Consider the following 14,051-nt stretch of genomic DNA (forward strand, 5'->3'; position numbering starts at 1 on the left):
ATTTCACATGTCAACATTGCCCAAATCCATTCGCGATAAAAACGACGGCGAAAAAGGGTAGATCTCTCTCAAAAATCGTTTTCTTGTACCTCGAAACAACTTTTCGCCATACATTTTCTCCTAGCAACTAGCAATGTTTGCCCCCTGACGATCCCAGAGTTCTTCGCGCAAACACGGGTATCCGATTACTGGCAACTCATTCATTAAAGATCTCTCTGTTAAATTATTAGCAAAATGGTGTTAACTTGTGAGAATCGTTACAAGCTTGTTGCATGCAAATTATAAAGAAAATCTAATGACTAGTTTTCTATAAATAAACAAAACCGATTTTAAAAGCCTGTTTATATTTATTCATGTTGCCATGGCAACGGCACATAGGTCAGCTTAACCATCAAAAAACCAAAGTTTGTGTTGTTAACTTGCTTGCTGCCATTTTTGGCGACCGAGGGATCAAGGGTTTTAGAGAAAAAGGTGAATGAACACAGCTATCAAAAACTGTGTTAAGCCGCCTTAACCGGAGGGGATTTGAAAAAGCCCGAACGCAAGGGGGTGGCCCTATAAAGGAGAGATAAAATTCTTTTGCGTCATCTTCGCGATCACTCTCAAGGGCTCGAAGAAAAACGACTCGTAGCAAAAACTGGTTTTCTCTTTTGTGTAAATTACTAAACAGTGAAAAATTTGTAGAGAATGGCGTGACGTATGTTCACTTTCTCGTGACAATCATAAGTTACAATCATCATCACTGAAGAGGAAGGAAGAATGCGGAATTAATTTAGTCTTCCGGCGTGTCTTGCGCACGTCGTAGTCAGGCGAAACGTAAGTACTTCAGTTGATGTCTCGCTTCGTGTATTTCCGTTGCGTGATTTGTGGGGGGTAAAGAGAGAAGGGAATAATTAGTGTGACGTAAGAAAACCTCTTGCTCAATATCGTACATGTAAGCCAATCAAATTGCGTCTCCTATGATACCACCCTTCTCGCATTGACCTTTGGACTCGTTTCTACGGAAAGCGCTTTGTGGCAGCGTTCCCTTGGAAAATCACATGTACAATAATCGTAGTCGTAGCGTAACCTGTATATATTTATTTCTAAACACAGAGCAACATGTCATTTGCATCAGCAATATCGCGGTAAGCATGGCTACACTCCTGTCTTAGCTTGAATTTGTCCTATCCAGAATTTGTCGTGTCCAGAATTTGCCGTGTCGTGTCTTGGGTTCATGCTGTTTTATGAAACTCAGTATATAGCAACTGAATTTCTCCTCGACTCTTTCTTTCTTGCAGGTTTCCGTCGTTAGCTGTTTCACGGTCAGCTCCCTTTACACTACGTAAAAGCATCGTTCTTCGAAGAATGGCTTCTCAGCTGGCAGCCGGTTGTTCTGTTATTCGAGGACATTTCGAATCCTTACCCGCCAAGGTACAAGACTATGTTGCTGACAAAGTCGAACTGTGCCAACCAGACAACGTTTATATTTGTGATGGATCTAAAGAAGAGAACGAGTCCCTCATTAATGAGTTGATCGAGGCTGGTGTGCTTACCAAACTTACTAAATATGATAACTGGTATGTTTAGATACTTGCGTCAAAGTCTAGCTAAGTTTTTATTTGACACTTTCTGTCAAAGTTGTTGTACACTTGTTAGGGGCATGTCTTCATTTTCCTGAAGGCCCTGATTTCTGCAGTTTATATGATCTTTGTCTGACAGTGTTACATGAACTACTGTCACTGCTCTACACTTGGGAGATCATCAAAGAGAGAGCTCGATCACCTCAAAGCAAACTTCAATTTATATTTCATAGTTTCTTGGCGCGTACTGATCCACGCGACGTGGCACGTGTGGAGTCTAAAACATACATTTGTACAGAGGAGAAACGAGAATCAATTCCAGCAGCCAAAGATGGAGTTAAAGGCCAGTTGGGTAACTGGATGAGTATAGAAGCTATGAAGAAAGAGTTGGGTAAACGATTTCCTGGATGTATGAAAGGTAAATTGAAACTCGTTCATGTCGAATACTGTACTGGGCAAATTAAGCTTAGAAAAAATTATAATGATTTACAAGAAAAAAAAGGTTCTGATGAAGATAGATTTGTGCTTGTAACGTTAGATTATTTTCAGGGGATAGAAAATTTTATATTTCGTTTCTCGTACGTTTGGTCGAAATCGTCTCGTCATACCGGTGTTTTCGGCACGTCCTGTTGGAGCGTGATTTTGATTGGTTGGTTATGGGAGGTGTGTCGAGGGGCATGCCACGTAAATGGAACATTGTTCATTTACAGAAGTTTCAAAGGTCATTTTGCCTTGTGCCAATATCTGAATATATCTATATTGGAAGAGTGTTTGTGTTGTTTTGACTTAAGAGTCTTATTCTTAATACCTCCTATGTTGCTTAATATTTTTGTTTTTGTTTTGTCTGTCTACCTCATCATAAAACAGACCATCCTTACTTGAATTGCCTACATTTTGAACTTTTCTTTGAATTTAAAATATGCTCACAGAAAAAAAAATGGAATTGTGTCATAACATTATAATTTTCAGTGGAAAGAATAGTTTTCATTTTCCTTACGTTTGTTGGAAATAATTGTCTTGTCATCATGGTATTTTCACTTGCTGATATTGATTGGTCGGTTCAGGAGGTGAGTTCAGGAATAGGAAAAATCGATGCAATATTGTTAATTTAAAGAGTCAGAAGTATCAAAGGTCATTTCATTTTGTGCCATTAGTTCTGTATTGTTGAAGAATGTTTGTTTTGTTTTAATAAAGAGTCCTTGTTGTTATCTGTGATTATTGTTTAACATTAATTCTTGATTGTCCCTATATCATCCCCCAAGACTTTACCCTCACTTGCACTGCTTATATTTTGAGCTATATTTTATTTTATGTGCGGTGGTTGATACCTGTGTTTGAATTTATCAAAATACATATGTGTGCTATTAAATTAAAAAAGTTTTACTAAGACAGAAGAACAAGTTTATGGTTGGTTAGAGGAATATAGAATATGGAGTAAGGAAAAACTGATATAATCTTGGCTACTCAACAACATTCACATAACTACAATGTACTTAAAATACATGCTGTACCTCTTAACCCTTTCACTAGCAATCATGCATGCCTTATTTTTATAAGGGACCCTCTTGTGATGATAAACCTCTGAAGTGTTGTTATAGTGACCCTTGATAATTTTTTACTCAGATAAGATGAAGCGTGTAGGGGTTGTTTTGGTTTAGGAGTTGATTTCTGATAATTATTGTTTAACCAAATCAAAATCCAGGACCGCTGCCAACAGTTTCAATTTAAATTAACAACAGGTCCCAACTTGCTTTAAGTCATGGCTTCAAAATGTAGCTTCAAGATGCATTTTGATAGTATTTGAAGCAATGTCATCAAAATAGTGTTCAACTGTTGGTTTATTTACAGCTATAATGCAAAAGTGTAATATTTTGAAATGTTTTTGCAATTTACTCAAGATTTAACTTACAGAGTATTTTTATTGTACTTGCCATACACCATAGTTTAAGGCACTGGTATAAGCTTTTAATATCACTTCTGATTCACGCAAAATTCATGTTCTACTGATTTTCAATATCCACGGAAATATTGATTGGCTTCAAAAATACATTATGCCAAACTTCAATTCATGTCCAATTACTGATGTAAGTTTTATATCTAATAAGAGTATCCTATTACAGGAAGACTGTTTAAAAGACGATTGAAATGGTTGGTATGGTCTTGAAAAACTGTATGGAGACACCTTAAATGCTTTGGGTTAATCCTAGAATTAAATGTCAATGGAAAACATCCTGAATGGGACAGCATAATCCAACTCTAAAATCAAATTAAATCAAAAACTTTATTTACATGTTGAAATTTATCCAGCCAGGAGGAAACACCCCTCTACCAATTGGGGACACTTAATATCCAAGGCTAGTTTTTATTGATGCTTGTCACCGAGCATAAAATCACATTTACATTTAAACTCTAAATTTACTGTTCCACTGCGAAAAGTTAAAGAAAAAGTTCAATGTTCCAAAAACTATCATTGGCTTCAACCACGTTTTGTTTCCTGAGTAGCCCAACCTGAAGCTTACTGCCAGGTCTCCTGCTAGTTTCCAGATCCTATAGTTCCAACTCACGAAACTCTGTGACAAAGCTCTTACTGTTGTCAGTCTGTTCAGGTCAAAAATAAGTTTTTTCGTATATTCACTTGCAAATGATCAATCGACTCAGTTCTGGTAATGTGTTTGACTCCATACTGAATCTGATGTGTCTCTTTTAGGTCGCACCATGTATGTGATGGCATTCAGTATGGGTCCTGTGGGATCACCTGTATCCAAGATTGGTATTCAGGTTACTGACTCTCCTTATGTTGTGTGCTCCATGCGCATAATGACTCGGATGGGTGCAGAGGTTTTGAAAGTTCTTGGCGACAGCGACTTTGTGAAGTGTCTTCACTCAGTTGGTGTGCCTAAACCTGAACCACCATCTCAGTACAAATGGCCATGTAATCCAGATAAGACCATCATCTCTCATTTTCCTCATGATCGTGAGATTAAGTCATTTGGAAGTGGTTATGGAGGAAATTCTCTACTGGGAAAGAAGTGTTTTGCTCTAAGGATTGCTAGCACTCTTGGTCGTGATGAAGGATGGCTGGCAGAGCATATGTTGGTATGATAAAATTTCTCAGTCTTCAATCTGAAATTAAGTGATTTAGTGACAATTTATAATTCTTAAGGTTACCCAAGAATAAAGATCATAAGGTGGGCCACAATTTTTGTTATTATTTTTCTGTTTTGGCAATCTATAACAAGTGGAAGGGAAACTATTTGAGCCAGGAAAACCTTAGAAACAATAACAGAAACATGAAAATTACTTACAAATGAGGCTTTCGACACTTTTAGAGACATTTGTAGAAAGCCTGACTTGAAAGTTATTTACATGTTTCAGTTATTGTTTCTAAGGCTTTCATGGATCAAACAGTTTCTCTTCTACTTGTTAGGTAAGACCGACTGTCAGGGGCTGGAGCCATGAAACACACAAATGTCTCAAAGGAAAGATGTCCCATTGGATTGGCCACGTCCTATCTACTCACATCAACAAGTTAATACCACATATCTAGCATGGTTGCCGTGATGGTGTACACACCCAACTAGTTTGCAGGGAGACACGGGTTTGAATCCTGCTAGGGACACAAAGTTTTTCTTTCATTTCAGAGACGTGTGTCGAAAGCCTGACTTGTACATTATTTACATATTTATGTTATGGCAATCTATGAGTAGTTGAATTTCTACAGTATCAAACTGTTTATCTGTTTTGGCCATCTAGGTTGTGGCTCTCACAAACCCTAAAGGTGAGAAGAAGTACATTGCTGCTGCCTTCCCAAGTGCGTGTGGAAAAACAAATCTGGCCATGATGACACCAACACTACCAGGGTGGAAAGTTGAGTGTGTTGGAGATGACATTGCTTGGATGTGGTTTGATGAAGAAGGTCAACTTCGGGCCATCAACCCAGAGAGTGGCTTCTTTGGAGTTGCACCAGGGACATCAAACAAGACCAACCCAGTTGCTATGGATACTTGCCAAAAAGGAACACTTTTTACAAATGTTGCCCAAACAAGTGATGGTGACTTTTGGTGGGAAGGTATAATGTAATATTTGGGCAGTGAATATTTTAATCTGAATTACAAATGACATGATGTTAGGATATCAACTAAATCTTTATGTCAAAATGAGAGTGGGATTTTTGGGGTTGAACATGTGATAATGATCCAATCAAAATAGTGGATAAAATACGCAAACATGAAAATTAACTTTTAGGTTCAGGTTTAGGGTTAAAAGCAGTAAGGATAACATATTTCTTGCTGTGATTAATTCACTGAATCTTGGTTATCAGTCATTATTAACCAATAATGAGTGTAAATGGATAATGACTTCAGTAAGTGTTGTTGACATGTACATGTAGTTAACATTTTTTTGGCTGTAATGGCAAGTTATGTCGAAAAAAATGGACAGCAAAGACAGCAGATTTCGTAAGCTTTCTACTACAAAAATGTGGGAAATATAAGATGAATACCATCCTGGAAACTAAAAAGCCACATAATTTAAAAGTAATGACCCAATCAACTCAACTACCTAGAACTTGATACAAAAGATCTAATCGTTATATTCTATCATCTCAATGTTCCACAACTGGCACAAACTTGCTAAAATAAGTGATGATGTTTAAAATGGAAGCTTTAAACATTCTTTTTTAATGTGTGTTATAGATATGTTATATTATATATCATATTATATATTTTTCAATTTATTCTTAGTCTATAAAATTAACGACAACATTTACATGTTCATTATATTAGTCTTTGTGTCATCAGTATGTCAACAGATCGTTTATTGCGCAGGTTTACCATTACCAGAGAATGCAAATATCACAAGCTGGCTAGAGGAGAAAAACTGGAAGCCTGGCAACACCAAGGCAGCACATCCTAACTCCAGATTCTGTGCACCAATCAGTAATTGCCCGATCATGGATGCTGACTGGGAGAATCCTAAGGGTGTTCCTATCAGTGCAATATTGTTTGGTGGCCGACGCCCTCAGGGAGTTCCATTAGTGTATGAGGCCTTTAACTGGCAGCATGGGGTGTTCATTGCCTCATCTATGTCGTCAGAGGCCACAGCCGCTGCAGAGCACAAGTCTAAAACAGTCATGAGAGATCCCTTTGCCATGAGACCCTTCTTTGGCTACAATTTTGGCAAGTACATGGAGCATTGGCTTAGTATGGCCAAAAATCCAAATCACAAGTTGCCAAGAGTTTTCCATGTAAATTGGTTCCGCACTGATGAAAATGGCAAGTTTTTATGGCCAGGTGAGCTTTGTGAGGCATACTCTATAGATATGGTCAAAACCAGGCAAGTGCTCCTTCCAATGATGATGTTGATGAATTCACTAGATATATGGAAAAATGTTGATTGGTTGACTGTACTGTTAAGCTTGAAAAAACAGTACAAGAGGTGGCTGATCCAATAATACTGTTATGCATATTAGGGGCTGCATAGACCCTTTGCATAAATGGTGCCTAAATATTAATAACAATACTTTATAATACATCCTTTGCCCCATACTTATGTTTCCAGACAAAGGATTTTTCATATGAATGTGAGGCTTAGGATGTATCAAGTATTGTTATTCAAATATTGGCGCCATTTGTACAGAGTGGTCTGGTATGTATTTAGGTTTAACTTGTGTACCAGCAAGCTCTCTTCAGTTAAAATATTCTTTCTGAAGACAGTGAACCTTAACCAGATACCTCATGGAACAAGCCCATAAAAGGCAAGGACACGCCACCTTTGAAGCACTTTGTTGCCTTTTTCGATACCAGTGTATGGATCTTTATTGCACACAGGATTTAATCTTCCAGTAACTTGGTCAGATTACACCTAATTATTTAGTTCAATCTTTGTTTTAATAATTGTTTAAAGAGGGTCATTTGGGGGGGGGGGGGCGCTCCAGCACGGTTCACGAACAGAACATAGAGGATCCCGGATATAAAAATTCTGTTGTCCCGAGTCACGAAAATATTTAATAATATATATAATTTTTAATAATTTGTTCTTACACTAGGAAGAGTGCATGGTCGAAAAAAGCAAAATCATAAAGGCTAACTCGAGGCTCCATATTGCAAATCGCATACCCAAGTCACTCTCGATAGACGACTCTAACCATTCGGAGGACTTGTGTCTCAAAATAATGTAGAATAGGCAGCAGGGGTTCACATTAGTTTCTTTGAAATTGAATGGTTTTGAGTCACATTAAGAAAACAAATTTTTGCTGATCCTTGTTTTCAGTTATCACTATTGTTTTAATTGTTTAGAGTCCCTTTTTGTAATTTCTATTACTCATCTACTTTGCTTACTGTAATTTGAAGGGTTTGGAGAGAATAGCCGTGTTTTGGAGTGGGTGTTAAGACGTTGCAGTGGAGAGGACATTGCCGATCCCAGTCCAATTGGATTCATCCCTAAGAGTGATACAATCAACACACAAGGTCTTGAAGAATTGGACATGGAGAAGTTGTTTAGCATTCCTAAAGACTACTGGATGGAAGAATGCCAGTCTTTACGGAAATATTATGATGAACAACTTGGTGAAGACTTGCCCCAAGCTGTTCGCGACGAGTTAAATGCTCTTGAAGGAAGACTCCAGGCAGTTTAAATGGCTGTAGATAAATAGCTGTAGAAAGCACACTTTTAGGTTAATTCTATGTAAAATCTCTATTTATGCATCACATCATGGAACATCCTAAAAACCCAGTTTTTGCCAGGAAGCTTTGGTGCACTGTGCAGCATTGGAAGACAGTAGAAACCTGACTATCATGTGAACCAAAACAGTAACATGTGCAAAAAGCATAATGGTCAATACTGGGTCTTTTAGTTTGCGTGGAGTGAAATCAAGTTGAGATTTCCTCATCTGCAGTGTACTAGTAATGATTAGTATCACCCAACTAGTGGACTAAAGCAAATCCTGTATTTTAATTGGCTACGCTACTAGAGGACTATTAGTAATAGTCCTCAAGTTGCAAAATTGGCTCAATCGAGCATGACACTTTCTTTCATTTTATTCCCAAATAAGTATTTCTTTAACTTGCATTTGCTAACTTTATTATTGCCTTTTCAGTCTGACTAGTTGGGTGATACTAAAACAATGAGACCCTTCGCCCTCAAGGGCCATGGGTCAATAGCCCTTGTGGGCTATGGGTCTTATTGTTAATTAGTTATTCAATATATACCATAGAGCCCATTCAATACAACCACCAACAGGCCGAAAAAATCTGGCATTTTAATGTTTAGTGGTTTTTCAATTGCTATCAATTCTACTTTAATTTGCTTTAATGTCTTTTCAGGTATTTCAGCAGAGAAATTTAATAGTCCTTACCCAAAATATAGGAGAAATGCAAGAGTTTCAAATAAGAAATTGCCCAAGCTTTCTGCTAAGCCAAAAGTGGTTGTAGGGCAGGGTTCCACTTTGAATTAATATAAATGTGCGGTAATTAAAACATACTTCTTAGGTAGCTGTAGTTTTAAAAACTGTAGGATTGAGTGCAGAAAGGTCTCATCAATTTTTTGAACACAAATGGAACAAATCTTCTCTCTAATCTGTTGTTATATATGGGACCAAGAAATACCAATGTTTGTTGTAACTTTTCGCTTTCAGAAACAAACGAACAAAAAAGATTTCTGCCCTTCAAATGAAAATTGTTTAATATAACTGGATAACATAAAAGGGATAGCAGTAGCAGTTGGTAGATGCTGCAACAGCTGTGCAGCAATAGAACTAAAGAAGAATTGGCTTGTTAGGAACCTATGAATACATTCAAGGCTACAGTAACCAATAATCCTCCAACTAAGTGTAGTCAGCAACACAATGACACAAAGTTACTTTCAGTAGGGAGCTTTTGCCAGTAACCATAATGACCATGTAGACAAAAAAAAAAAAGAATTTTCTATCATCATATTTCACAACATTACCTTTGAACATCTATTTTGCATGTTATCGGGTGTTACGAGTACTCATCTCCATTAAGACCACGAAATAGTCACCTTCCCTCAACAAAATACATTTAGTCTGGATTTAGATCTGCCTACTAAACTTCTTGTTAGGGTCATGATTTGTAAAGCTCCCAAATTTTGCTGGATGCTAACAAGCTAGAATGTTACCATAGTTAAGTAAACAACCAAAATAATGTACCCCTTAGATCAATTGGCTGAAAACTTCGGCCTCGATGGATAGGCTTGCTCTGTTGTGTTTAACAAACTTCTTAGTTAAATTTCTTATTTATAGACCAAATGATGCAATGGTAAATCAATTGACTTACAGTTAGGAGTACTTACTAACAGTAGTCAGTTGGTCAGAATTAATTATTTACCAAAGCAGTGAATGGCTGTATTTGGAGGGGCTCTGTAATTAGCATACTGCTTGGTATTTCATGGGTGTGTTTTTGATGCCTAGGATTTTTTTTGAAGGAGTGAACTTGGCATAATTAGTAATTAATAATGATTTCATGCAATTTTCTATACTCTAAACATGTATATTGTATTTGTTTGTTTTCGTTTATCAAATTATTAGTCCATTGCGAATGGATAAGTGAGGTGTACAAATGTTTAGTGCTGCAAACTCCAGACAACCAAATAGAAGGTGACCTCTTAATATACTGGCACAGGTTTTCTGTTATTGCGTTTCACAGGTTTAGTAAAATCAGTCTAGTTTTCATTGGCAGTCATTTAATTAACTTTTAAATAATGTGCGATATTATTTGTTCAGGCCACAACATGCTTCTCTGTAACAACTGTTTTCTTATTTGATATTTAAATGGTGAACAAGAAATATTAATAAAGTGATATTAGCTTGCTTGACCCTCAATTGTAACCTCGGGCAACAATTCCTTAGCTTAGTTAAAAAAAAAAAAAGAATAGAAAAATTTATTGATTAGGCAAAGTGGGAAGATACACCCTTTTCCCATTTGTGTTACATCTTTAAGTTCTTAACAGGAAAATGCTGTCATTAATTAAAGAAAAGCTAACTGAATTTGATATCTTATTTTTTTCATTCAAAATAAAATCAAAGGCTGACTTGTCCCCATTCATTCTTATGAAAAAATTGCAAGATTGAAGAAAGATTGTTCACAGTACTTTCTCAAACGAGGGGACGGGACAGGTTGGCAATAAAGGCTAAATTTTACATGACATGTTGTGTCACTATATTGTTCTAAAGCCGTGTAAAGCAAAGGTTGACAGGCAGCCAGTGTGGTGGGCAGATAAGTCGCAGCGACTAAAATAGAACATCAAAGACTGACACAACCAGGATTGGGCTTGGTCCACAAAGTAACATCAAAGGAACTAGCAAGGACGGCATAAAATTTGAACGAAATGAAAAGTAAAAAACAAAATTACTGGTTGCCATCACTATAGTGAAAACTCGAAGAGACTTGAGTACCGCTCTTCGAAGGCTGCGATGTAACTTATTTTGCCACCTCTATTTAAGTGAATGCCATCCGAAGAAAAGAAACTATTACGAGCCCTCCAAAATTCCCTATGGCCCCAATATAGGGAGTAAGGGATAGGCTCTGAGACCACCCGAAGATATCGTTTTAAAATATCGACTTTTTGGTTGAAAACCACAGCTGAGCGTCGACGGATAGTCTGGCGTACGCTTACACCCTTCACACCTTACGAATCATGCAGCAAGTGCGCGAAATCCTCAATGGCAGAGCCCATTTGCAAAGGAGGACGATATTAAGTCACTAGTGCCAAGTTGCACAATAACCATATCTGGGCGGAACGAGTGAAGGACATGTAGGTCGAACGTTACCGTCATAGCGATTGTGCGCCCCCCAACCCCACGCCAGCTTATGTGAGCTGACACTGTCAATTGGAACGTTGAATCCAAATGCCCGTAGTTAGTTTCAATGAAATCATGTAAGCGACGAATACTGAAACGAATGGCCCAGAATTAAAATGCAGGGTCTACCCATATTAAACTACCCGTCCAAAGAGCTCCGCAGTTAAGCACAAAAGGAATCAAAGTAAATAAACTCTAGAAATACTACAAGACGAAATAACTAAAGAGCACTCGCCTGAAAGAACAAATACGTACGCGTCTTAACGCTGAATAGCTGAAAAGTTCTTCTTGCGATGATGACAATAGTAGAAGAGGGGCCCCGTGTACGAGGTGACCGACCTTTTGTACTTAACTGGGACACGCGCCCATTGTTGCAACTTTAAAACACAAACCGCAAGCTGATAAGACATAGGAAATGCCTTGCGTTAAAATAACATTATCTTTCCGGTTTTCGGCATAATGTTCGTTTTTTTTCCTACTTGAAGCTGTAAAGACATGAAACTGCACATTCGAGCGAAAACGGACGTAAATTGTCCATTTTCGCTTCATACCTCCCAATTCCCTCTAAAGCACAGTTTGGCTACTCGAAGCTGTAAATACTTGAAACTGCACACTTGAGCAAAAACGCACGTAAAATGACGATTTTCGCTTCATACCTCCAAATTGTCTCAAAGACGCAGTTTTAGCTACTACACGCTGTAAAGATTGGAAACTGCACATTTGAGCGAAATCGCACGAGAAATCTCGATTTTCGTTTCATGCCTTACAATTGCCACAAAAACACAGTTTTAGCTATTACAAGCTGTTAAGACTGGAAACTGCAAATTTGTGCAAAATCGCACGAGAAATGTCGACTTTCGCTTCATGCCTCCCTATTGCTTCAAAAACACATTGTTTTTCTACTTGAAGCTATAAATATTTGACCCTGCTTTTTTGAGTGAAAACGGACGTAAAATGACAATTTTCGCTTCACACCTCCAAATTGCCTCCAATACACAGTTTTAGCTACTTCAGTACTTGAAGCAGTAAAAACTTCAAATCGCACGAGAAATGTCGATTGTCAATTCATGCCTCAAAATTGCCTCTAAAACAGTTTTAGCTTCTTGAAGCTGTAAATACTTGAACCTACTTATTTGAGCGAAAACGGACGTAAAATGACGATTTTAATACTTGCAAACTGCCTCAGAAACGCGGGTTTCGCTACTAAAAGCTGTTAAGACTGGAAACTGCACATTTGAGTGAAAATCGCTCCCAATTACCTCTAAAATACAGTTTTAGCTATTTGAAGCTGTAAATACTTGAAACTGCACATTGGAGCGAAAACGGACGCAAAATGACAATTTTCCATTTAAACCTTCCAATTGCTTCAGAAACGCAGTTTTAGCTACTACCAGCTGTAAAGACTTGAAACTGCACATTTGAGCGAAGTCGCACGAGAAATGTCGATTTTCGCTTCATGCCTCCAAATTCCCTCGGAAACAGAGTTTTAGCTACTTGAGGTTGTAAATACTTGAAACTACACATTTGAACTAAAAAGGACGTAAAATGTCCATGATTTTCGCTTCATGCCTCCCAATTGATTCTAAAACACATTTTTGAGTTTTTTTTGGTAAAAAAAGTCCCTCTTAGTCAACGGGTCTGGGGTATGTTATGAGCGGGTCAATGGATGAGTGAGTGAGCGAGCGAGCGAGCGAGCGATGTATGTATGTCACACCAATCAGATTGACATTTCTTCTGAAAAGTCTCGGAAAAAATAAAAGCTTGTAAACAGCAATACCATTTCCTCAATTGGCTCGATCTACAACAATAATAGCTTAATGCTACCATAACGAAGATATAAACAACTTGTATACATTTGTGTTAATACCACCGGTAGACGTGTCAGAGCGATCGTGACATATTTATGACCTTTAAGTCCTACGAATGATATTCTGTGAGCTAGAAAGTCCGCATCTCAACACTCCAAGCCGGTTTGGCATTCGCATCTGCAATTTGCTAGACTACAAGTAGTCCCTCTTTCGCTTAGTCCGTCGTGCGTAACGCGAAAGAAAACCGCGAGAAAAAAATGGCCGCGCGAAATCCTGGGGGCGGGGAGCGCGCGAATCGCGCGGCCTTTTTTTTCTCTCGCGGGTTTCTTTCGCGTCACGAACGACGGACTGAGCGAAAGAGGGACTACTTGTAGTCTAGCAATTTGCAGCCAGAAATTCCATACTGATGATGTAAAGGTGTACTGAATCTGGATAGGAGCGCCGATTAATCAACTTGCATAGTATGTTGAGCGATCTAACGCTTACCTTCATTACTCTATCACCTAGGGTATGACCAAACGCGCAGGTGACAAAATTAGATGCGATTTAGTAAATTGAGATCCAGAATATCGAGTAACTTATCTGACTATCCGTTCGCAATCTTCGCTTCGGTTAAATTGTTATGAATACACAGCCAGTAGGCAAAACCGATTACAAGGCATCCTGCAGAGCTTTTACGGTAATCTATCCGACGAACTATTTATCTTGAGAATTATGTCTATATAGAACATGGTCAGTTATGACTTATTTTTGGTTAGATTAAAAATTGAAATCTCGACCCGAGGAACAAACTCCATGCCATTCCTCGTTTTCCGGTGGGATCATTTGTGGTCCACATCGGGGATCGTTTGCGGTTCGGGATCA

At 38.1% G+C, this 14,051-nt stretch overlaps 1 protein-coding gene across 1 annotated transcript; it reads left to right on the top strand.

Moving 5' to 3' along the window:
- Positions 1-880: 880 nt before the first annotated feature.
- Positions 881-10,394, top strand: LOC145465186 (phosphoenolpyruvate carboxykinase, cytosolic [GTP]-like). Its single transcript, XM_081448952.1, has 7 exons — positions 881-1,127; positions 1,281-1,559; positions 1,796-1,980; positions 4,270-4,658; positions 5,316-5,631; positions 6,389-6,853; positions 7,913-10,394. Exons 1-7 carry the CDS (start codon positions 1,102-1,104, stop codon positions 8,194-8,196), a joined length of 1,944 nt encoding a protein of 647 aa, XP_081305078.1. The 5' UTR covers positions 881-1,101; the 3' UTR covers positions 8,197-10,394.
- Positions 10,395-14,051: the final 3,657 nt, after the last annotated feature.

Source organism: Orbicella franksi, chromosome 13 (genome assembly GCF_964199315.1).
Source record: "Orbicella franksi chromosome 13, jaOrbFran1.1, whole genome shotgun sequence".
Classification (NCBI taxonomy): domain Eukaryota; kingdom Metazoa; phylum Cnidaria; class Anthozoa; order Scleractinia; family Merulinidae; genus Orbicella; species Orbicella franksi.